Source organism: Protopterus annectens, chromosome 8.part0, assembly GCF_019279795.1.
Source record: "Protopterus annectens isolate FY-2018-M chromosome 8.part0, PAN1.0, whole genome shotgun sequence".
In the NCBI taxonomy this organism is placed as follows: Eukaryota; Metazoa; Chordata; order Ceratodontiformes; family Protopteridae; genus Protopterus; species Protopterus annectens.
The window spans coordinates 1,672,806,175-1,672,831,293 of record NC_056741.1 but is presented as its reverse complement, the minus strand read 5'-3'; the positions used below and the strand labels follow the sequence as shown (position 1 = coordinate 1,672,831,293).

Below are 25,119 nucleotides of genomic sequence, written 5' to 3'. Positions count from 1 at the left end.
AGTTAATTGTAGTTGTTTGTCTGGCGTCAGATAAGCCATCTGGGCCGTTGTATTCAAGCTGGCACCCAGGAATGTCATTTTGTGAGGGCACTAGTTTTGATTTATTTTCGTTTACTGTGTACCCTAGGCAACTTAGAAGATGTTTTACAAAAGCCAGGTGTTGTAATAGAATGTCCTTGCTTTCTGCTTGGATGAGGCAGTCGTCCAGGTATGGGTATATTTGAATTCCTCTTTGTCTGCAGTATGCAATTACAGGTGCCAGGCGTTTTATGAAGACCATGCGCACAGTAGATAAGCCAAAGGGCAGTGCAGAGAATTGGTAATGGGTTGAACCTGCAATGAAACGGAGGTATCTTCTGCAATTTTGTCTGATAGGTACATGCAGGTATGCCTCCTTGAGGTCCAACGTTACTAGCCAAGCTTTCTTGCCCAACATGGGAAGAAGCTGCTGTAGTGTTAGCATCTTGAATTTGGGTACTTGCAAAAAGGTCCAGAATGGGTCTCCAAGCATTGTCCTTTCTGGGGACTAGAAAGAGCCTTGAGTAAAAACCTTGGCCTTGCTCCTGTGTAGGTACCAGTTGAATGGCTCTCATGTCCATGAGAGCTGTAATTTGTTTTTGTGCCTCTGCCCACTGATTTTGTGGCAGGTTTGGCATTCCTTTCATCCTTGGCAAGGTGTGGAAATGGAATCTGTATCCTTGTGAGATAATGTCTAGGACCCATTTGTCCTTTGTGACGATGCGCCAGTTGTCTGCAAAAAGAGCTAATTTTCCTCCCAAGGGAGCTGCCAAGAGAGTTTTGCTTGGCAATTTGAGGTTTAAGTCATTGTGTTTGCCTTCTGGTAGTTTGGGACCTGTCTTCTCCTCCCTTCTGTGTTGCAGTGCCCCATTGGCGAGGTTTGTAAGGGATTTGTGCTTGTCCTTTGCCCCTTGGGCGCATGTATTTACCCCTCTGTGGTCTGTCAGAAGCTGGAAAGGACCAATTTTTTGTTGGCCAATTTCTGCTGAACCTGTAAGAAATCTTTGACCGTCTGCATAGATTTAGCCTTATCCTCCATTTTCTTTAAAACCTCCTCTGCTTTAACCCCAAATAAGACATCCTGCTGTAAGGGTGCATCTAGTAACTTTGCTTTAACATGATCAGGAGAGATTGTTCCTTTAACCAAGCATGCCTACGTATAACAGACCCAGTAACAGCTGCTCTAGAGGAAGCTTCCAAGGAATCAAAACCACATTGTAAAGTATGTTTGCCCACCTGTTCAACTGCATGCAAAAGATCCTGCATTTCCTTGAATTCAGACTGTTGAGAATGTGTGCCCATCTTTTGTTTTATTTGAGACATTAGGAATTGCTGGTATTTAAGCATGTGAAATTGACAATTTAGTGCTCTCATAGCTAGAGTAGCTGAGGTGTAAAACCTTCCCCACCTATCTAGTGCTCTGGAGTCCCTTTCAGAGGGTACAGGATTTTTAGCCATAGAAGCCTTAGCCCCTTTGGGACCCTGGGAGATGTCTCTGGATCAGCAACAGGGCTTTTGTATATGAATTTGAGAGAGTCAGGCACTGTATAGTATCTATCTGGTTTGGCTGGAGCAGGAGGGCAGAGAATCTGGATTTAGACTAGATTCTAAGAAAACATAATCCACAATGTCTAAAACTGGGGGAATAGCAAGTGGTCTGTGCTGGGGGTGTAAAAGAAACTCTCGTAGCCTTTTCTTTGAGTCAGAGTAGTCCTGACCTTCCCAGTGGAAATGTTCCCTCATGGTATGTAAGGTTTCCCCAAAGGAATAATCTTCAGGGGGAGAAGCAGAGGGAATGGAATCTTCAGCATCAGAATCTTCATAAGGGGGAAAGGAGTAATCCTGTTCCTCAGAGGAGCCTGAGGAAACAGACACTTGATCAGAGGAGGCATAATCCTCCTCTTGTCTAGGCCTTTTGTCGGGGTGGGGGTGAGGGGGTTGGGAACCCCTGATCAAAAAATCAAATCTTCAGCCATTTTAAGCATCTGTTTCTTAGGCATAGGGCCTTCACCTGGAGACTGAAGTGTGGTCTTTTTTTGGTTTTAGAGGAGTCTTAAGCTTAGCATAAGATTTTATGGTGAGAGTAGTCGGTCTGAAGACCCCTTCAGAAACCGAAGGCGTTTCTGCAGCACCGGCTTCTCCTCCTGCAATGTCGTCGGTAGGGCCTAAAGAAAATGCGTCGGCCTAGAACACTCTGCTGGAGAATCCAAAGCGGTCTGGGGATCCAATTCAGCGGTAGCCAGGGGCTGCGTAGGCGCCTTACTGAAAACAAGAGAACCGGCGACCGGCCCAGCCGAGGCCTCGGAGTCTGGCTTGGATCTAGGCTGCCTTTATCTTTGCGTTTTTTATGCATGCCGGTAGTCGATTGTTCTGACGGCATAGTGTAATTAAATTTCCTACCGAAGTAGTGTCGTGCAAAATCAAAGCGTCGCTTTATAGTACGCTTATTGAACCTAACACAAAACCGACAGCCAGTGACGTTGTGGTCTGGGCCTAGGCAAGGTATACAAAAAGAATGAAAATCCTTATGAGGTATTTGCTTCCCACAAGAAATGCAATTGTTAACTTTTTCTGACATCAGACTGAGGCAAGAAAAGGTTCCCCAACGGGGTACTTAGCTTTGAACACCAAGATGCAGGAATCACGAACCAAATGCTGAGTGAAAAACTTTTTTAATAAAAACAGCTCCACTAGTTTAGCGTAGTAAATAACAAACACTCCAAGCATGTAAAGTCAAGCGCTTTCACCCGGGCTCTCCCAGGCTTTTTCAAGACATTTTTACTTTGGGTGATGGGTCTTTTTATATTACCCTTGTTCAACCCAGATATTTTTAATTAACAATCAAGCTAAATTGCTTCACATTTATCTTTTAAAGGAGTATCAGCCCTTTACTTCCCATTTGCACATTAATTACAGAAGTACATGGAGAAGTACATGGAATCCCCCATTACACCCTATTTTAAAAACATTCGAAGACATGGTTGAGGATGAAATAAGAAATATAAAAGTTAAAGACATGTCAAAAAATACTAATTTCCCTGAGGCATCATATAAATTGATCAAAAAACTAAACAGTGAGGGAGTTCGAGTTATGAAAACAGACAAAGGGGGGGGGAGTAGTCCTGATGTACCAACAAGACTATGAGGCTTCACTATACACACATTTACATGACATTGAACAATATAATCAGGTGTCAGTAAATGAGAAGAACATTGCCTATGCCAAGATTAAATATAAATTGGAAGATAATTTGTATCAAGGAGCAATTAATGAGGGACTTTACAACTACCTCCTAGTGCCCAAACCAGTCACCCCCATTGTGTTTGGTATCCCGAAAGTACATAAAGGGCTACAGCCATTGACATTTAGACCGATAGTAGCAGGGGCAAAAGGGATTACCGAACCACTTGGGAAGTTTATAGATGCAATATTAAAGAAACTCACTACATCTTTAAAAGGTCTATGTAAGGACTCATGGGAGTTTCTAAGGAGTATAAGGAAGGAATTGTATCAGGAAACCAACTACATGGTAACAGTGGATGTGGTTGAGTTATTCCCAAGCATACCGCATGAGACTGGTTTGGCATGGTTTAATGAAATGCTGGCAAAACATTCAAATCTGGGAGGCAAAATGATTGCATTGGTAGTAGAACTTATGGAAGTTATTTTGAAAAATAATTTTGTGTATTTCTGTGGAGAATTATTCCGGCAGAAAAAAGGGGTGGCAATGGGGACCCCTTGTGCCTCCGCATATGCCAACATTGTCCTAAGTTACTGGGAATCCAAATTTATATTTAACACACAGTGGGCTGAACATCTTACACACTACCAACGCTACCTGGATGATATATGTATATTATGGAAAGGTAGTATAGAAAAGTTGGAGCAATTCATTGAACATATCAATGGTAGTACAGAATTTTTAAAATTCACTTGTAATATTTGTACTGATAGGTTACAATACTTAGATGTAGACCTATGTAAAAATACAGAGAAAGATTGCTTTATGTCTTGCATACACAGAAAAAGAAGTTACTCAAACATGTTTCTTCATTTCAATAGCAACCACCCCCTATTTCAAAAAAAGGGAGTCATCAAAGGACAGATTATTAGGGCGGCAAGAATGTGTAGTGAGGAGGTGTTATTTAATGAAGAATGCTTATTCTTGAAGATGTTGTTTGAAGAGAAAGGGTATCCTACAAAATTAATAGATGAAATAACAGCAGAGATCAAAAGTCAAAGGAAAGAAAAATACTACCCTTTGTTAGGGGAAGAGCGAAGGGACAACAACAGTAAAATGGAGGATGAAGCAAAAAAGCAAGGGTGTTTGTTTGTACACACTAATTGTAATGAAAGTTGGTCAGTAGAAAGGATTATTAACAAATACTGGCCAATTGTAACTACAAACGAAGAGCTTAAGAGGACATTAGGCGACAAACCCCAAGCAGTTAGAAGGAGAAACAAAAATTTAAAGGAATTATTAGAGGTAAATCATGAAAAGAAGAAAGAGGGAAGAAACAGCAAAAATGGGACATTTAGATGTAACACTTGTAAACAGTGCCCAAATATGATGGATAAAAATGGTGTATATTTGAATTCAAGGAGAAGATATTTAAGATCCCCAGGATATTTCAACTGCAAGGCTAAGGGGGTAGTATATTTAGGGTTATGTCAGCAGTGCCAATGTTTCTATGTCGGAAAAACAGAGAGGACATTAGCTAAAAGAGTGTACGAGCACCTCTATGAAATTAGTAGGAAAAAGGATACCAATGCGTTCTTTAAACATTCATTAACATGTGCAAACATGAATTTAAAATTCATGGTACTTGAGCAGGTTCATGTCAGCCCTAGAGGGGGGGATTGGGAAACATCTTTGGAATACAAGGAGCTGCTTTGGCAAGTGAGACTAGAAGCAGCAAAGTTTCCTGGACTTAATGGAGCCATTAGTATTAGCAGTTTATTGAAAATGAGAAGGGCAAAATTGTAAAATAAAAAAAAGAGAATAACCATAGGTTAATGAACAGAACAGTTGGGTATGCATTAAGGTAAAAACAATTTTAAAAACAAATGACATGGGTTGTCAATAGGATTATCACAGATATTAGTATAACAATAGTAGTATATAAGTTGAGAGACGCCAAAAGAAAGTTTTTTAAGAGTTAGAATAACGGATAGAGCTAGATGTAGTCAGAGAAATAATAGGTAGGTGCCAACGTTTTAGTTGACAAAGGCTGTATAACAAGAATGTACTACATGCTGTCAAATAAATACTTGTCACACAAGCTTTTAAAAAGTTTCAAAGTATGGTAGAAGCCACTTGGTATTCAAAACAATTTGGTTTGGTTACAAGTGACTCTACAACATTTATATGAAGATTTCATTTAAAGTTTTAAATAGTAAGTGTTTGTATATATGTTTTAACAATTTCAGTGAAATGTGAATATTATTTGGTTAAGATATAAATAAAGTAATAGGGAATTTAATATATTGCAAATGTAATTAATGTGCAAATGGGAAGTAAAGGGCTGATACTCCTTTAAAAGATAAATGTGAAGCAATTTAGCTTGATTGTTAATTAAAAATATCTGGGTTGAACAAGGGTAATATAAAAAGACCCATCACCCAAAGTAAAAATGTCTTGAAAAAGCCTGGGAGAGCCCGGGTGAAAGCGCTTGACTTTACATGCTTGGAGTGTTTGTTATTTACTACGCTAAACTAGTGGAGCTGTTTTTATTAAAAAAGTTTTTCACTCAGCATTTGGTTCGTGATTCCTGCATCTTGGTGTTTTAGGATTACCAGTGGGTGTCTTTCAGTGCCTTGTTTCGTACTTAGCTTTGAAGACTTCGGACTGAAACTCATCAGGGAAGAAGCGACAGCAACCGACGCCGGACCAAGACTTTGGAATTCGGGCCGACTGCGGGACCGCCTGACGGCAGGATAACCCAAGTGTGATGACTGCAGCAGGGTAACACGATGAACATTTCTGTAATATCTGTCATGTTTTCTGGGAGCAGGAGGCAAAGAATCAGGGGCCAAACTAGATTCCGAAAAAGCAACAACAATGTCTAGTACAGGAGGAATAGCTAAAGGCCTATGCTGAGGCAGGAGTAAGAAATCCCTAAGCCTCTTTTTTTGAATCAGAAAAATCCTGGCTTTCCCAGTGGAAATGCTCCCTTAGAGTATGTAAGGTTTCAATAAAAGAAAAATCCTCTGGATGGGGAAGCAGAAGGAATAGAGTCCTCTACATGAGAATTGTCATAAGTAGATAAGGGCAAATCCAGATCATCAGAAGAATCAGAAAAATCAGAATCCTGGTCAGAAGATTCATAAACCACTTCAGTCCTAGGTCTCTTAGAAGGGGGAGGTTGGCTTCCCCTGATTAGAGTTATAAGTTCTTCAGTCATTCTTATCATTTGTTTTTTAGGCATAGAGGCCTGAGCATGCGGCCTGGGCATCAGTTTTATAGGCATGGTTCGAGATTTAGGCCTAAATGAAGAAGGAGGCGTCGGTTTAATATGCAAGTCCGTAGGCCTGAATACACCCTCAGAAGCCGGTGCCTGCACAGCGGCTCCGAACTCATCCAAGGTAGAGACATCTGCGGATTCCATAGCTGAAGTATCTCGCGGCATACCGGACTCCGCATGGGTCTCAGTAGAGGCCTGCGAATCACAAGTAGCGGGTATCAGAGGTGGCCTGTCTCTGTCTTTATCGTTTCATTTTTTCGAAATCCCGCTGAATTGGATCCCCAGACCGCTTTGGATTCTCCAGCAGAGTGTTCTAGGCCGACGCATTTTCTTTAGGCCCTACCGACGACATTGCAGGAGGAGAAGCCGGTGCTGCAGAAACGCCTTCGGTTTCTGAAGGGGTCTTCAGACCGACTACTCTCACCATAACATCTTATGCTAAGCTTAAGACTCCTCTAAAACCAAAAAAAGACCACACTTCAGTCTCCAGGTGAAGGCCCTATGCCTAAGAAACAGATGCTTAAAATGGCTGAAGATTTGATTTTTTGATCAGGGGTTCCCAACCCCCTCACCCCCACCTCGACAAAAGGCCTAGACAAGAGGAGGATGGCTAACCAACATTTCTAGATAATTAAACTGAGAACCGAAATATTTAGAGGCGAAAATATACCGACGACGGATAGTGCGCTGATTAAATAAAGCACAAAACCGACAGCAAGGTATGCCGTGGTCAAGACCTAGGCAAGGGATACAGTACGAATGAAAATCTTTATGAGGTATTTGCTTTCCACAAGTAATGCAATTATTAACTTTTACTGACATCTGTGATGAGCTAGAAAAAGTTTCCCCAATGGGGTACATAGCTTAAGTTGAAGACTTTGGTTCTGAAACTCGAAAATGAAAATTTCAAGAGTCGGCTGACCGGTACTTGCGAACTGCTTCTGCTTCGGGCACCACACGGCAAGAAAGACTGATGTAATGGCATTGGCTGCATGTTTTATAACCCCTGACAACCTGACGTCATGGAAGAAGGGACAGCATCTGACGCAGGACCCAAGACTCAAGACGCAAGCAGATAACCCCAAATGTGATGACTGCACCAGTGAAACACGAAGAACATCTAGAAAAGAAGGGAGAAGAGTAAACATTTTGACTGACAAAGGAAAAAAAGGGGGTGATCACCCTAACAGTGAAAGAGGCTTCCAATATAACTGTAAAAGAACTAACAGAGGAAGGAAAGAAGTGTGTCAAGGGTACTGGCTAGATAAGAAAAGCAAACAATGTATCCTGTTCTGTAGCCCACTCATATGCCATCTGTTACAAGTGAGAAGGTATAAAATTCTTCACAAAAAAAATGCATTTAAGGCTTGTTTCATGCCAAAGACTACCCCAACTATATTGCCATCTGTTAAAAGTGAGAAGGTATAAAATTCTTCACAAACAGAAACACATTTAAGGCTCGTTTCATGCCAAAGACTGCAGCAACTCCTTTAACTGTATATCATCCCCTACTGAAAGGAGACCTATGGATGAGATATACATATACAACATTACATGCTCGACTCTCTGAAAACCTTTGCTAAGAACTCCAAGCCCAGCTACCTGCATACAAGGCACATATCTCCTCTGAAAAACTCCCATGCCTATGGGATAAGCTTTCCCTTTCAATTAATTTTGGACTTTTAATCCAGACTTTGAAGGAAAAAATGAATATTTGATCTTGATCATCAAACCCATGACCATTGTTATTGAACGTTCTGAAAAATGTTAACAGCAGCATTCATTTAATGGTCGGAAAAGGAACTGCAACAGATGAGGGCTGGTGACAGTTTATGCTGAAGACGACAACCTTATGGTACAATGCGACTCCTTTGCTAAGCTTGAATCTAACTATGCCAAAATGTTTCAGGCATTGTTTGGTTCTAGTGATTCAGAATCAGACATAACATTCCAAAGATGAGAGACCATCAAAAGACCAAAGAAGGTATGAATTTAACAAAGATCATTGTGAAAATGACTTACCATTCTAAAGGGATTGTCAAATGATTGCATTATGTTTCTAGCTTTTTGATGAGCCACGGTTAAACAACTTCTTTTGGGAGTGACATCGTCTTTATCCTAATAAAAAGAAAGCAAGTCTGGGTTTAGCCACAACAGTATTCTTTTTAAAAAGACAAGAAAACAACTCCTATAATACATGCTGAATACAGAACCTTAAAAACTGTACAATGACGTATATTTAACAAACTAAGCTGATATGTAGGTTCATAGTTAGGTACTAGGTTATTGGCCCTAGGGCCTATATAAGCCTAGCCAAAAGGTACCCTGGCTTTCGCAACCAAAGAAAATTATTTTCCTGTGCCACTGTCGAGAAGAGCCACAGAAGTAATCCCTGGGGTGAATTTCCTATCTCCCATCCAATCACCAAGATTTTTCTTGAAGAGTGCTAATGAGGAGCTTTGTTTGACATAGATAGGTAGTTTGTTCCAGAGTATGGGAAGTCTCTGGGACAGGAATCTATCCCTCCAGCATGTTCTGTTTATTGTGGTGATGAGGTTTAGGTCCCTAGAGTGTGTAGGTCGGAGGGATTGGGATTTCTTTAAGTGGAGCATGTCCAAAAACTCTGGGTTTGACATAGCTTTGTGTGTTAGGCAAAGGTCGCCTCTGAGGTAGGCGATATGCGACCGAGTAAAGCTGCAGTTTTTTGAGACTGTCTGCGTAACATGATCTGGCAAGGATTGCTCCTTAAGACAAGCATGCCTTCTAAGTACCGACCCAGTGACAGCAACCCTGCAAGATGCCTCTAGTGAATCAAAACCACACTGCAACATATGTTTTCCAACCTGTTCAGCAGAATGCATTAAATCCTGCAAATCCTTATTTTCAGCACAGTCAGGGAATCAACATCATTTTCTGTTTAAGCAATCCAATAATATGCTGATACTTTAACATATGAAACTGGCAGTTTAAGGCCCTAATGGCCAAGGTTGCAGAGGTACATATTGTCTTACCCCATCTACCCAGCACCCTGGAGTCTCTATCAGAGGGGGTAGGATTTTTGTTAGTAGTAGCCTTAATGCCCTTGGGTCCGTGTGAAATGGTCTCAGGATCTGCAGTAGAATTTTTAAAAAGGAACTTGAGAGTCAGGAACCCTGTAATATCTATCAGGTTTTCTGGGAGCAGGAAGTAGAGTCAGGGGCCAAGCTAGATTTCCCGAAAAGGCATCATCAACAATGTCTAGTACAGGAGGAATAGCTAAAAGCCTGTGCTGGGGCAGGACTTAGAAATCCCTAAGCCTCTTTTTAGAATCAGAATAATTCTGGCTTTCCCAACAAAAATGCTGCCTAAAAGTGTGCAAGGTTTCACCAAAACAGAAATCCTTTGGGGGGGGGGGGGGGGAGAGTCTCCTCTACATCAGAATCCTCATAAGTAGATGAAGGTAAATCCTGGTCATCAGAAGAAACAGAAATTTCAGAACCCTAGTCAGAAGTATCATAAGCAAATTCAGTCCGAGGTCTCTAGAGGGGGAAGGTTGGCTTCCCCTTGATTAAAGTAATAAGGTCTTCAGACATTCTTATTTGCTTTTAAGGCACAGAAGCCTGAACATGCGGTCTGGGCGCCAGTTTTCTAGGCATGGTTTGAGTTTTAGGCCTTGAAGAAGAAGATGGCGTTGATTTAATATGCAAGTCAGTAGGCCTGAATACACCCTTAGAAGCCGGTGCCTGCACAGCAGTTCCGGACCCATCCAAGGTACAGACATCCGTAGGTTCCACAGTTGAAGCATCTCGCGACATACCAGACTCCGAATGGGTCTCAGTAGAGGCCTGTGAATCTGAAGTAACGGGTATCAGGGGGCTGCGAAAGTGCCTCACTGAGTACTGGCGACTGGCTTAGGAGAAGCATCGTCGGTAGCTTTGGACCTAGGTGGCCTGTCTCTGTCTATCTTTGCATTTTTCTGGAATGTCAGTAGTCGGATGGCTTACCGAAGATATATCTGGATAATTGAACCACATACCAAAATATTTAGAAGCGTAAATATACCGATGCAGAGTAGTTCGTTGCTTAAATAAGGCACAAGACCGACAGCGAGGTACGTCATGGTCAGGGCCTAGGCAAGGAATACAGTACGAATGGAAATCATTATGAGGTTTTTGCTTTCCACAAGAAATACAATTATTGACTTAACTGACATTGGCAAGAAAAAGTTTCCCCAATGGGGTACTTCAACTTTGGTTCTGAAACTCGAAAACGAAAATTTCAGGAGTCGGCTGACCGGCACTTGCGAACTGCTTCTGCTTCGGGCACCACACGGCAAGAAAGACTGATGTAATGGCGTCAGCTGCATGCTTTATACCCCTGACTACCTGACGTCACAGAAGATGAGACGGCAACCGACGCAGGACCCAAGACTTTGATAATCAGGCAGATTGAGGGCTACTGCAAGCAAATAACCCAAATGTGATGAATGCAACAGTCAAACACAAAGAACATCAGAAATTTTAGAATCCTGATCAGAAGAATCAGAAGGAAAATCAGTTTTAGGTGGTCTAGAGGGAGAAGGCTGGCTTCCCCTAATTAGAGTAATAAGGTCTTCAGCCATCCTTATCTTCTGTTTTTCAGGCATATGGGCTTGACCATGCAGTTTGGACGACGGTTTTCTAGGCGTGGGTCGAGTTTTAGCCCTTGAAGAAGATGGCGTCAGTTTGAAATGCAAGTCCGTAGGCCTGAATACACCCTCAGAAGCCGGTGCCTGCGCAGCGGCTCCAGACCTATAACAAGATAGAGGCATCCGAGGTTCCATAGTCGAGGCATCCGAGGTTCCATAGTCGAAGCATCTTGCGCATTACCAGACTCCGAATGGGTCTCAGTAGAGGCCTGCAAATCTGAAGTAGCGGGTATTAAGTCCTGCGAAAGCGCCTGAGTACCGGCAAACTGGCGACTAGCTTAACGGAAGTGTCATCAGCAGCTTTGGACCTATGCGGTCGGTCTCTGGCTTTATCTTTACTTTTTTTTTTCGGAATGTCAGTAGTCGGGTGGCTTACCGAAGCCATTTCTGGATAATTAAACCGAGAACCGAAAGTTTGCTGCAAAAATGGACTGACCACGAATAGTTCGAGGATAAAATAAGGCACAAAACCGACAGCGAGGAACGTCGTGGTCAGGGCCTAGGCAAGGAATGCAGTAGGAATGAAAATCTTTATGAGGTATTTGCTTTCCACAAGTAATACAATTGTGAACTTTTACTGACATCAGTTTAGAGCAAGAAAAAAGGATGCCCAATGGGGTACTTCGCTTTCTGAAGACTTCGGTTCTGAAACTCGAAAACGAAAATTTCAGGAGTCGGCAGACCGGCACTTGTGAACTACTTCTGCTTCGGGCACCGTGCGGCAAGAAAGACTGATGTAATGGCGTCAGCTGCATGCATTTATACAACTTGACCTGACGTCATGGAAGAAGAGAGAGCATCCGACACAGGACCCAAGACTTTGATAATCAGGCCGGCTGAGGGCTACCTGCAGGCAGATAACCCAAATGTAATGACTGCAACAGTGAAACACGAAGAACATCTGAATATGCCAGGAAGCAATAGAGAAACACAAAAACATCCTGAAAAGGGGATGGAACGGAATATGGAGATAAGCATCCTTGAGATCCAGAGACTCTATACAAGACTGAAGTAGTAAAACAGAGAATAGAGTCTGATGGGACAACATTTGAAAAGTGAGCACCTTCAGGAAACTGTTTAGATGAGAGAGGTCTAGACATGGTCTCCAAGTACCCTATTTTCTGTGTACTAGAAACATTCTGGAGTACAACCCCCTTCCCCTTTGGGACACAGGCACCCCTCTTGAATAGTACCGTGAATCAAACTGTCCCAGAGGACCACTGGGGGAAAAAGGGGAGTTGTGCCCATAAAACGGGAGGGGGGGATTCCACACCATGAAATACCTTTGGCGAATAATGGAAAGTACAAGAGAATCTGTAGCCAAAGGGGGGGAGGCACAACAGAAATAGGAACATAGCTGAAAGATGGGTAGAAACAGATAAGACAGCACCTGACTTATCTGGAAAAGAACAGTTCTGAGTCCCTGAAGTCTGAGTAGCCCACTTTCATCCTTTTTACCCTAGGAGGAGGAGGGGGGCAAGATTACCTGCGAACAAAGGCTGGCTTATTGGGGTAGTTTCTCTGAAATTTACAGGAGAAACAAACATTTCTGAGCTCCTGTAAACCAGTCACCTTATCTTGAAGGGGAAATGAAAGAAATCAGCAGCAGCTTCCCCAAACAAGTTTTTATTATCAAGAGGGGGCATCCATCAACTTAGCCCTCACATCACTGGCAATGGCTGAAGCCGAAGCTAAGAATACAGTACAGTTCATAAGTTCATAGGTTGATACTAGGCTATATGCCCTAGGACATTTATCAGCCTAGCCAGAGTGTGTTTGGCTTTCGCCACCCCTTAAAAATGGGTTTTACTGTGCCCTTTTTAGGTTAGTTTACTGTGCCTCTGTCTAGTAGTGACACAGAAGTGATCCCTGGGGTAAACCTACGATCACCCATCCACTCGTCAAGATTTCTCTTGAAGAGAGTCAGTGAGGGGCTCTGCCTGACATGGACTGGGATTCTATTCCAGAGTGCTGGGAGCCTCTGGGCCACAAATCTGTCTCTCTAGCATGTCCTATTAATTTCTGTGTTGAGATTCAAGTCCCTTGAGCGCGTAGCTCTAGTGGATTTGGATTTTTTGAGGAGGAGCATGTCCATTAATTCTGGGTTGGACATGGCTTATACGTCAGGCACAGATCGCCTCTAAGCAGGTGGTATGCAACTGAGTAGAGCTGGAGTTTCTTTAGCCTGGCAGCATAGGTCATCTGTTTGAGACTCTGGATCCTCTTGGTGAGGTACTTTTGTGGTCTTTCCAGTTGCTGCAGGTGTCGGGTAAGGTACATCCCAAACAGGGCACTGTATTAAATTATGGGCCTGATGAGGGATGAGTAACGGGGCACAATGACCTCCCTTGATCAAGATGTGAACCCTTTCATGATAAGGTGGGCTATATAGAAGGTCTTTCTAACCACTTTGGCATCGTTGTTGTCAAAGGAGAGATTACTATCAACTTGGGTTTCCAGGTCCCTAATTACTTCCTCCGTACTTAATGGATTAACGCCTATGTGGTAGTTTGTGGGCACTTTATTTTTCCCAAAGGGGAATGACTATACACTTCTTGGTGTTTAGTTTTAGGCCATGGCTTTGGCACCAGTTGCCCATCTCTGTGAGACCCTTTTGGAGGATGCCTGTGTCAGCTGGAGAGCTGATTATGGCACCCAGTTTGTAGTCATCTGCGAACTTGGTCAGCCAAAGTCCTCCCGTGTTGGCCTGTACCTCTGAAAAATATATACCGAACAAGAGCGGTCCCAGGACTGAGCCCTGTGGGATGCCACTTGTAACAGGTTTAGAGTCTGACATGGCTCTGACCATGTGGGTTCTGTCCTTGAGCCAGTTTGCAACCCATCTTATGACATAGGGGTTAATATTTAGGCTGGAGAGCTTATCTATGATGCCAGAGTGGGGTATGGTGTCAAAGGCTTTTGCGAGGTCCCGGTAGGCTGTGTGGACTACCTTACCTTCATCTATGGCCTTGGTGACTGTTTCGAAGAACCAGGTTCAAGAGGCAGGATCTGCCTTTAACAAAACCGAATTGCGTAGGATCTAGCATCTGTAATTCCCCAATGTCTTTGTTAATGAGTTCCATGATGATCTGCTCCATAGCTTTGCAGATCAGGCTAATCAGGGATATGGGGCGATAGTTTCCAGGGTCCGTTGAGGCTCCACCCTTGTGTAGTGGGACCACTGCTGCTGTACTCCATTCCTTGGGTACATATCCTGTAGTACGGCTGAGAATGAACAGTAAACTAATATGAGGTTTTAGCTCTTTTGGGAGCTCCTGTAGGACGCAGCCCGGGACACCGTCCGGTCCCACTGATGCTGTGCTTTTTTGCTTTGGAGAGGGCAGCTCCCACCTGAGCATCTGAGATGACAGGGGGACAACTCTCTGCTGGGATAGATATTTGCTCTTTTGGGGGGGAAGGGGGGAGAAATTTGCACTGAACCTATACGCCAGGATGTTGGCAATGTCTGTGGGTTCAGTGTATTTTTTGTCATTTTGGACCAACTCCGAACATATCTGCGAGTTGCCACCTAGGTTTCTAACATAACTAAAGAAGGCCTTGTGGTTATCTTTAGCGTCTTGTGCAATTTTTCTCTCGAAGCTGGCCTTGGAAGATTTTATAAGGGACCGTGGTCTTTTGCTAGTACTGATCAGTGATGCTTTCTTATTGAGGGATTTTGCTCTATCCTGCAGTAGCTTCCTCCTTTTGTTGTATAGCTTATTTATGGCAGTGGTCCACCAGACAGGACGCCTGCCTTTGGAGGATTGGGTCTTGGTTTTATTTGGGATTGCATGATCCATGCATTCCTGAAGATGTCCATAAAATGCATTTTTAAAGGATTCTGCAGTCTGGGCCGTAGTTTCCACTGACCAGGGGGCTTTGAGTGAATTCACCTCGGTTTTGAGAAGTGTGAAATTAGCCTTGGAGAAATGTTTTACTGTGGTTTTCTGGGGTGGTGGTGGGGTCGGGATGTGGATGCCCAGCGAGATTAATTTGTGGTCTGATCTTACCAATGAGGGGTGTACCTCTGATGCAGAGCATAGAGTCCCCATGTTTGTGATGATCAGGTCCAGTATGGTATCCCCTCTTGTAGGCGTGGTGACCAGTTGTTCCATAGCATTTGAGTTTATAAATTCTAGGAACCTCTGGGCTAGGTTGTTTGGGCTTGAGTAGTGCTTCCCAGTCAATGTTAGGGTAGTTGAAGTCACCCAATATAAAGGTATTTGGAAAGACCTTCATATTCTCCAGTGTTCTCAGGAAAGCCACGTGAGGTACCAGAGACTGGGATGGTGGTCTGTAGCAGGGTGCAAACTGAAAGGCAGTTTTACCCACTGTTAGTTGCACATGGATGTTTTCCGATGCTTCGTGCAGTGCCACTAACCTGGAAGTGTGGGTATCCTTGATGAATATGGATACTCCCCCTCCTTTTGTGGTTCAGTCCGTGTACACTTACCATAAATGTAGATGTTTGAGTGTATTCACTGCTGCAGTCATTACATTTGGGTAATCCTGCTGGCAGGTTGCCCTCAGTCGGCCTGAATTCAAAAGTCCTGGGTCCTGCGTTGGCTGCTGTCACCTCTTCCCTGTCTGGTCGTCAGGGGTATAAAAGAAGCAGCCAACACCATTTTCTTCAGTTTTACTTGCCCCAGATGTCAGGTGCCCCCTAAAAGGGTAATATATATATATATATATATATATATATATATATATAGATATATCTATATATATATATATATATATATATATATATATATATATATATATATATATATATATATCTATATATATATATATATGTATGTGTATATATAGATATATATATATATATATATATATATATATATATATATAAATACATGCACCAATATATAAAATTTACATTCATCTACAAGCAAATACACCACATAGGTTGCATAAATCAGAGTAGGAAAGAAAAGTTTCAGCAGTAAAAAGGGGGATGGCGGGTGGGTAACCTGGACTGCAACAGTGAATACACTCTAACATCTACATTCATGTTAAGTGTACACAACTGTACTATGTTCTTCGTGTTTCACTGTTGCAGTCATTACATTTGGGAAGAGTCCCAAAGCTGTGGTTGGGAGGCTGGAGCTAAACAGCATTAAGAGTGGCTATGAGGCCCTGCAGAACTGCAGTGGCAAAGCCTGCCCTGGATTCAGAGTAGAGTGGCAGATGATAGTGCTTTGTAAAGGTGTGTACTGAACTCCAAGTAGCAGCCTCTAAAATGTCTTTGGTTGGTACTCCCCTGAGAAAGGCTGCTGAAGTGGCTGCAGCTCTGGTGGAATGTGGCCTAATGCCCTTAGGCTCTGGCTTGCCATGGTGTAAATAGCAGAAACGAATGTAGTGGCCTATCCACTTTGAAATAGTCTGCTTTGACATAGCCTTTCCTTGTGATCTTGCAGCATATGCCACTAGCAATTGCTCTGTCTTCCCAAAAACTTTGGTTCTGTCCAAGTAGAATCTAAGCTGTCTGTGTACGTCCAAGGAATACAGAATTCTCTCCCCCTTGTTCTGTGGATTTGGATAAAAAAGTTGGCAGATGAATAGTTTGGTTAAGAGCCACACTGGACACCACCTTAGGCATAAATGTTGGGTTTATCCTCAGTGAGACCCTGTCTGGATAAAAAATGATAAAAGGTTCCACAGCCATGAGGGCTTGTAGCTCTGAAACTCGTCTTGCCAAAGTTATTGCTAGGAGCAGAGCTGTTTTCCAAGATAAAAACTTTATATCAGCAGTAGCAGCTGGCTCAAAAGGAGGCAGGGTGAGTTTTTCCAAGAAATAGTTGAGGTCCCATGCAGGTATTGGTGATCTCCTTGCAGGCCTTAAATTTTTGGCTCCTCTGAGGTACTGCTTTAATAAAGGATGAGAGAAGATTGATGGCTTTGTATTCTAATGAGCCGAAATGGCAGAGGCATGAATTTTAACTGATGAAAAAGATAGGCCTTTGTCCAGCATCTCAGTTAAGTATTGCAAAATCTGAGGAATATTTGGTACAGCTGTATCAGTTCCTTGTGCCTTGATCCAAGCATAGAATCTCTTCCATTTCCCAGCATAAGATTTTCTAGTACGAGGCCTTCTGGCTTCCAAAATGACACCCATGACAGCTTTACTGAGAGGTGTGTTTTGTATGACTACATTATCCGCCATGCTGCTAGGTTTAAAGTTCTGAGTTGGCTGTGCAGGATCTGATTGTTTTGCTGGGACAGTAGATGAGGTATTTGAGGTAAGGTTCAAGCTGGACATTGAGACAAGTTCCTTAGGATTGGATACCAGTACTGGCAGGGCCAGTCTGGGGCAATCGGTATCATCTTTGGCTTTTCCTGTCTGACCTTTAGGAGCACCATGGGGAGGAGAGGCAGTGGAGGAAAGGCATATACTGATAGGTTTTTCCAGCTGAAAGCTAGGACATCCACTTTCAATGCTTGTCTGTGATAAGTCCTTGTGCAGAATCTTTTTAGTTGGTAGTTGTGAGGGGAGGCAAATAGATCTATGTCCGGACATCCCCATTTCCTTGTTATCATGCTGAAGACTTGTGGATCCAGCTGCCACTCGTGGGGATCCATGAGGTTTCTGCTTAGTTCGTCTGCCAGAGTGATTTCCTTTCCTGGCAGGAATTGTGCCTGCAAATGTACTTGGTAAGTAAATGCTGTGTCCCACAAAGTCATGGTTACTCTGCAAAGGAGGTAAGAATTTGTGCCTCCCTGCTTGTTTATATATCACATAACCATGGTGTTGTCTGTCTATCAGTAGTTGTCCCAAATGAAGTAGGTCCTTTAAGGCTGTCAGGGCATTTTGAACAGCTAGCATCTCTTTTTGATTGATATGCAGATGCATTTGGTTTGAGGACCATGTGCCCTGAACGCATCTTCCTGCCATGTGGGCCCCCCAGGCATAATCTGATCCATCCGTTGTGTCTGCCTGGCTGGGGGTAATGTGAATGGCTGTCCCTTGTTCTGGTGACAAGCCTTCGCCCACCATCGAAACTCCTGTTGCAGGCAAGGAATGAGAGTAATCAATGTTTCCAGGCTGTGGCAATGTTGAGTCCAAACACTTCTTAGGTACCACTGAAGTTTCCTCATATGCAGTCTTGCATATGGAATTAGTAGGATGCAGGATGTCATGAAGCCCAAAGCCTGCAGAATTTTTCTTGCAGATAACTGGGCCTTTGTTGCCAACATTTTGAAACAGGTAGTCAGTTGCCTTTGTCTGGTGTGAGATAAGCCACCTGGGCAGTTGTATTTAAAAGCTTGCGCCCAGGAATATTATCTCTTGAGAGGGTACTAGTTTTGATTTTGTTTCGTTGACTTGTGTACCCTAGGCATGTTAGAAGTCTTTGCACAAATGACAGACGCTGTAGAAGAATGTCCTTGTTCTCTGCTTGAATTAGACAGTCATCCAAGTAAGGATATATTTGTATTCCTCTTTGTCTGCATAATGCAATTACTGGTGCCAGGCACTTTGTAAAGACCCTGGACGCAGTATACAAGCCAAAGGGCAGTGCAGAAAATTGGTAGTACACTGAGCCAGCCTTGAATCTGAGGTATCTTCTGCATTATTGTCTGATTGGGACATGCAGGTATGCCTCTTTTAGGTCAAGTCACAAGCCAAGCATTCTTACCCAGCATGGGCAGAAGCTGCTGCAAAGTCAACATTTTGAATTTTGGTACATCCAGAAATGTGTTCAGAATAGATAGGTCCAGTATTGGTCTCCAGGCCTTGTCCTTTCTGGGTACCAAGAACAGTCTTGAGTAAAATCCTTGTCCCTACTCTTGCTCTGGTACTTGTTGAATGGCCCCCATGTCCATGAGGGATGAGATTTGTTTTTGTGCCTCTGCCCATTTATTTTTTGGCAGATCTGGCCAGCCGTTTGCCTTTGGCAGGGTATGGAAATGGAACTTGTAAGCCTTGTGACACTATATTTAGAACCTACTTGTCTTGGGTTATAATGTGCCAATTTTGAGAAAATAGTGCTAATTTTCCCCCTAAGGGTGCTGTCAGTAGATAAGTGCTTGGTGCAGGCAGGGGGAAGTCATTGGGACTGCTTCCTGTATGGTTGTGATTTGTCTTCTCCAACTTTGGAGGTAGAGGCACCCCATTGCTTTCACATGTATGAACCTTGAGCCTGGGATCTGCCTCTAGGGTATCTGGATCTGCCCCTTTGAGGTCTGACACAGGAAAGGACCAATTCTTTGTAGGCCAGTGTCTACTAAACCTAGGTGGCTGTACTTGTAAAAAATCTTTGACAGTTTGCATAGATTTAGCTTTGTCCTCCATTTTCTTTAACACCTCTTCTGCCTTAACACCAAACAAAGCATCATGTTGTAAAGGTGCATCTAATAATTTAACTTTGACATGATCAGGCAGATTTTGTTCCTTTAACCAAACATGCCTCCTAATTACAGAGCCCGTAACTGTGGCCCTGCAGGAGGCCCCCAAAGAATCAAAATCACATTGCAAAGTATGCTTTCCAACTTGTTCAGCTGCATGCAATAAATCCTGCATTTCCTGGTTTTCTGCACATTCAGAGTTTAACATTTTCTGTTTAAGCAATGCAATGACATGTTGCTGATATTTGAGCATATGAAATTGACAATTTAAGGCCCTTATAGCCAAGGTAGCAGATCTGTAAACCTTTTTTCCCATCTATCCAGTGCCCTAGAATCTCTGTCAGAGGGGGTAGGGTTTTTTGCTGTGGAAGCCCTAACTCCTTTGGGACCCTGTGAAATAGTTTCTGGGTCTGCAGAAGAGTTTTTAAAAAGGAATTTATGAGAGTCAGGAACCCTGTAATATCTGTCAGGCTTAACAGGAGCTGGAGGTAAGGAGTCAGGGGTAAGACTAGACTCCAAAAACACATCTACAATGTCTAACACAGGTGGAATGGTTAGAGGCCTGTGTTGAGGTAGTAAAAGGAAATCCCTGAGCCTCTTTTTAGATTCTGAAATATCTTGGCTCTCCCAGTGGAAATGCTCCCTCATGGTATGCAAGGTTTCCCCAAAAGAATAGTCCGCTGGAGGAGAAGCTGACGGTATAGATTCTTCAGCATCAGAATCCTCATAGGGGGGAAGAGAATATTCCTGATCAGAAGAGGAATCAGAACAAATAGAAACTTGATCTGAAGATTCATAGTCAGTCTCTCTTGCCTAGGCCTCTTATCAAGAGGTGGATGGGAACCACTGATCAAGGTAATCAAGTCTTTGGCCATTTTGAGCATCTGTTTTTTGGGCACAGAGGCCTGTCCACGTGGCTCGAGTTTGTTTCTTTGCTTTAGAAGGAACTTTAGTCTTTGCCTTAGAAGCTGAAGTCGGTTTAATGTAAAGATGTTTAGGTCTGAAAACACCCTCAGAAACCGGTGCCTGTTCAGCGGCTCCGGACAGATCTGAGGGAATAGTATCCGAGGCTCCAATACCTTGAGTTTCCAGCGGCATGGCCGACTCCACGTGGAAGTTGGTAGCGGTCTGCGACTTTAAAGTAGCAGGCGTCAGGGGCTGCGAAAGCACTTCACTGAGAACCAGCGAACCGGCGACTGGCTTAGGAGAAGCTTAGCCGTCGGTTTTGGACCTCGGTTGTTTATCTCTGTTTTTCTTTGCGTTTTTTGTGAACTGCGGTAGTCTGATGGCTATCCGACGACATTTCTGGATAATTAAACCGGCGTCCAAAATAGTTTAAAGCAAAATCATTCTGACGCTTAACAGTGTGTTGGTTAAATCTAGCACAAAACCGACAACCAGAAACGCTGTGATCAGGGCCTAGGCAAGGAATACAGTAAGAATGAAAGTCCTTATGAGGTATTTGCTTTCCACAAGAAATACAATTATTTACTTTTTCTGACATCGGTCTAGAGCAAGAAAAAAGTTTCCCAACGGGGTACTTAGCTTTATTGAAGTCTTCGGATCTGAAATTCGAACACAAAATCTCAGGAGTCTGCCGACCAGCACTTTTAAACTGCTTCTGCTTCGGGCACCGCGCAGCAAGAAAGACTGAAGAAAATGGCGTCAGCTGCTTCTTTTATACCCCTGACGACCTGACGTCAGGGAAGGGGTGACAGCAGCCGACCCAGGACTTTGAAATTCAGGCCGACTGAGGGCAACCTGCCAGCAGGATTACCCAAATGTAATGATTGCAACAGTGAAACACGAAGAAAGTACAGTTTTGTACCTACCATAAATGTAGATGTCCGAACTGGATAGCATCTGCAGTCATAACAAGTGGGTTGTCCTGTCGTCAGGCAGCCCTTCAGTCGGCCGGATTCCAAAGTCCGGGTCCGGCTTCGGCTGATGTCGCACTCCACCCGACGTCATCACTGCTGGTCTTCGGGTATAAAGGCATCAGCCGACGCCATTTTCCTCAGTGTTTCTTGCCCCAGATGCCAGTAGCCCTCTTGCAGGCTAAAATTTGGATAGATGCCAATGTTTCCAAATAGATAGAGGTAAACACAACAATAAGCATGTATGTACATATACACAAACAAATACACCATAAAAGACTCCCCCCCAACAGCTAGCTATTAGAAGGGTAAACACCCTAGGAGTACCACAGAGGGAATGGAGGGAGGGTAATCCTGACTGCAGATGCTATCCAGTTCGGACATCTACATTTATGGTAGGTACAAAACTGTACTATGTCCTTCATGGATGCATCTGCAGTCATAACAAGTGGGTAGAATACCATAGCCAACTAGGGAGGAGGATAAAAGTAGATTATGGTGTGTTTAGGATCCCTTGCAGTACAGCAGTGGCAAACCCTGCTCGGGATCTGGAATATAGAGGCAAATTATAATGCTTGGCAAATGTATGCACGGAGGTCCAAGTAGCCGCCTCAATAATGTCTTTGGTTGCCACTCCTCGTATGAAGGCTGTGGTAGTGGCTGTTGCCCTTGTAGAATGAGGTCTTATGTTCTGTGGAATTGGTTTTCCATGGAAGGAGTAACAGAATCGTATGCAATTTCCTATCCATTTGGAGATTGTCTGTTTGGAAATAGCTTTTCCTTCCCTTCCTGTTGCATAGGCTACAAAAAGTTGGTCAGTCTTTCTGCTATTTTTTGTTCTGTCCAAGTAGTAGCGTAGCTGTCTATGTACATCCAAGGTATGCAGTATTCTTTCCCCTCTGTTTTGTGGGTTGGGAAAGAAGGTAGGTAGGTGGATTGCCTGGTTTAAAGACAGTCTGGATACCACCTTAGGCATAAATGTAGGATTAATCCTCATGGACACTCTATCTTGGTGGAAGATTAGGAAGGGTTGCACTGCCATTAAGGCCTGTAGTTCTGAAACCCTCCTTGCTGAAGTAATTGCCAGTAGGAAAGCAGTTTTCCATGACAGGTGTTGTTGGTCTGCTGTTGCTGCTGGTTCAAAGGGTGCTAGTGTCAACTTTTCTAGCACAAAGTTTAAATCCCAAGCTGGTAATGGTGGTTTCCTTGGAGGTTTTACATTCTTGATTCCTCTGAGGAATTGCCTGAGCAAAGGGTGCGAAAAAACAGGTGTATCAAAGCTGTATTCTGCTGAAATAGCTGATGCATGTATCTTGATGGAGGAGTAGGACAGGCCTGAATGAAGAAGTTCGGCCAGATACTCCAGAATGTTAGGCATATCTATGTTTGACACATCTTTTCCTCTTTCCGTACTCCAGATGACAAACCTTTTCCATTTTCCAGCATAGTTCCTTCTTGTTGAAGGTCTGCGTGCTTAAAGAATAATGTCTTTAACTCTTTGGGAAAGTTCTGGAATAGCTGCTGTTATGTGATGTTCCATGCAGTCAGTTGCAAGGATTTTAGGTTTGGATGTATGATGCTGTAGTTGTTCTGCGTTAACATCAAGGGCATCAGGGGAATTGTCCACATATTGTTCCGAGATATGCTCCTCAGTAGTGGGTACCAGTGTTGTCTTGGCCAGTTTGGAGCTATCAGGATTATCCTTGGACGTTCTTCCTTGATTTTCAGTAGTACCTTGTGTATCAAAGGAAGAGGCGGGAATGCATATGCTGTTAGGCCTTTCCAGTTGAAAGAGAGCGAATCCACTTTCCATGCTAATGGGTGGAATGTCCTTGTGCAGAATTTTTTGAGCTGGTGATTGAGAGGTGATGCGAATAGGTCTATCTGTGGCATTCCCCATTTCTTTGAGATGGTCTTGAAGATGTCCGGGTGAAGCTTCCATTCGTGGGCATCCGAAGTGGTTCTGCTTAATATGTCTGCTAGGGTATTGTCTTTCCATGGTACAAATATTGCCTGTAACTGGATGTTGTAGCTGAGTGCCAGGGTCCACAGCTCCAAGGTCATTCTGCATAGGGGGTATGAATGAGTGCCTCCCTGTTTGTTGATGTACCACATGACTGTGGTGTTGTCTGTCCTCATCATCAACTGGCCCTCTTTGAGAAATGGTTTGAACTTTTGGATTGCCAGTTTTACTGCCAGCATTTCTTTTAGGTTGATGTGCAGTTGAAGTTGATCCTGTGTCCACAATCCTTGCACGCATTTGTCCAGCATGTGGGCCCCCATCCTAGGTCTGAAGCGTCTGTTGTGATGGTCTGGCTTGCTTGACATCTGCGAAAGGGTAGGCCTGGGTTTGACTGGCATGCCTGAGCCCACCATAGGAACTCCTGTTTTAAGCATGGAATTAGTGGGATTTCTGTTTCTAGACTGTGTCTGTGTTGGGACCATAAATTCTTTAGGTACCACTGTAGTTTTCTCATATGTAGTCTGGCAAATGGAACCAAGATTATGCATGATGCCATGAAGCCCAAGGCCTGCAGTACTTTTCTTGCTGTTAACTTGTTCAGTTTTGTTAGTGCCAAGAAGTATAGAGGGAGTTCTTCTTGTTTTTCTGTAGTCAGGAATGCCATTTGTTTTACTGTGTCCAATTCCGCGCCCAAGAATGTCCTTGTTTGGGATGGTATCAGCCTTGACTTTTGTAAATTGACTGTGTATCCCAGTGCTTGTAGCAAGTAAATGACCCTTTGTAAATCTGTTGTCAGCTTGCTTTTGTTGTCCCCTTGTAGCAGGCAGTCGTCCAGGTATGGGTAAATTTGAATTCCCTGCAGTCTGCAATGGGCGATTACTGATGCCAGGCATTTTGTGAATACTCTGGGCGCAGTAGATAAGCCAAAAGGCAATGCTGAGAATTGATAGTGCTCTGATCATGCAAGAAATTTGAGGTATCTTCTGCAGATTGGTCGAATGGGGACGTGCAGGTATGCCTCCTTGAGATCTAGAGTTACCAGCCAAGACTCCTTGCCCAGCATGGGAAGAAGTTGCTGTAGGGTCAGCATTTTGAATTTTGGGACAATGATGTATGTATTTAAGGTGGACAGGTCGAGAATTGGTCTCCAACTTTTTTCCTTTCTTGGAACTAGGAATAGTCTGGAGTAGAACCCCTTTCCTTGCTCTGCTGTTGGCACTCTTTCCACAGCTCTCATGTTTGCTAACTCCATTATCTGGCGTAGAGCCTCTGTTTTTTGATTTGGAGGTAGATTTGGCATTCCTCTTTTGACTGGAAAAGTGTGGAAGTGAAACCGGTAACCTTGATCTATGGTTTGTAAAATCCACTTGTCCTTTGTTATGTAGTGCCAGTTCTTTGAAAATAAGGTTAACTTTCCGCCTAGAGGAGCTGCTATTTGTTCCCTGGTAGGCGGATTTAGGGTTAAGTCACTGTGGTTGTGTTGATGTAGTGGCAGTGGCTGTGTCTGTGCCTCTGTTGTTACCTTGCCACTGTCTTCCTCTGTAGGCACCTCCTCTGGATTGGTTTCTGCCTCTGGAACGTCTATTCCTGCCCCTTTGAAATTTTGTGGAGTCAGGAAAGGACCAATTTTGGCAGGCCAGTTCCTGCTAAACCTTGGGGTTGAACCTGCAAGAAATCTTTAACAGTTTGAACAGATTTTGCCTTTTCTTCCATTTTCTTCATAACCTGCTGGGCAGATGTACCAAACAAACTTGTCTTGTCCATAGGAGCATCTAGCAACTTAG

At 43.4% G+C, this 25,119-nt stretch overlaps 1 protein-coding gene across 1 annotated transcript in view; it reads right to left on the bottom strand.

Annotated features, from left to right (window-relative positions):
• The window catches only part of LOC122809594 (exosome component 10-like), a 1,034,611-nt gene that overhangs the window by 621,866 nt on the left and 387,626 nt on the right, over window positions 1–25,119 (bottom strand). Inside the window, exon 8 of the mRNA XM_044081202.1 lies at window positions 8,506–8,601. Within this exon, the coding sequence (XP_043937137.1) occupies window positions 8,506–8,601 (96 nt within the window). The remainder of the gene's footprint in view (window positions 1–8,505; window positions 8,602–25,119) is intronic.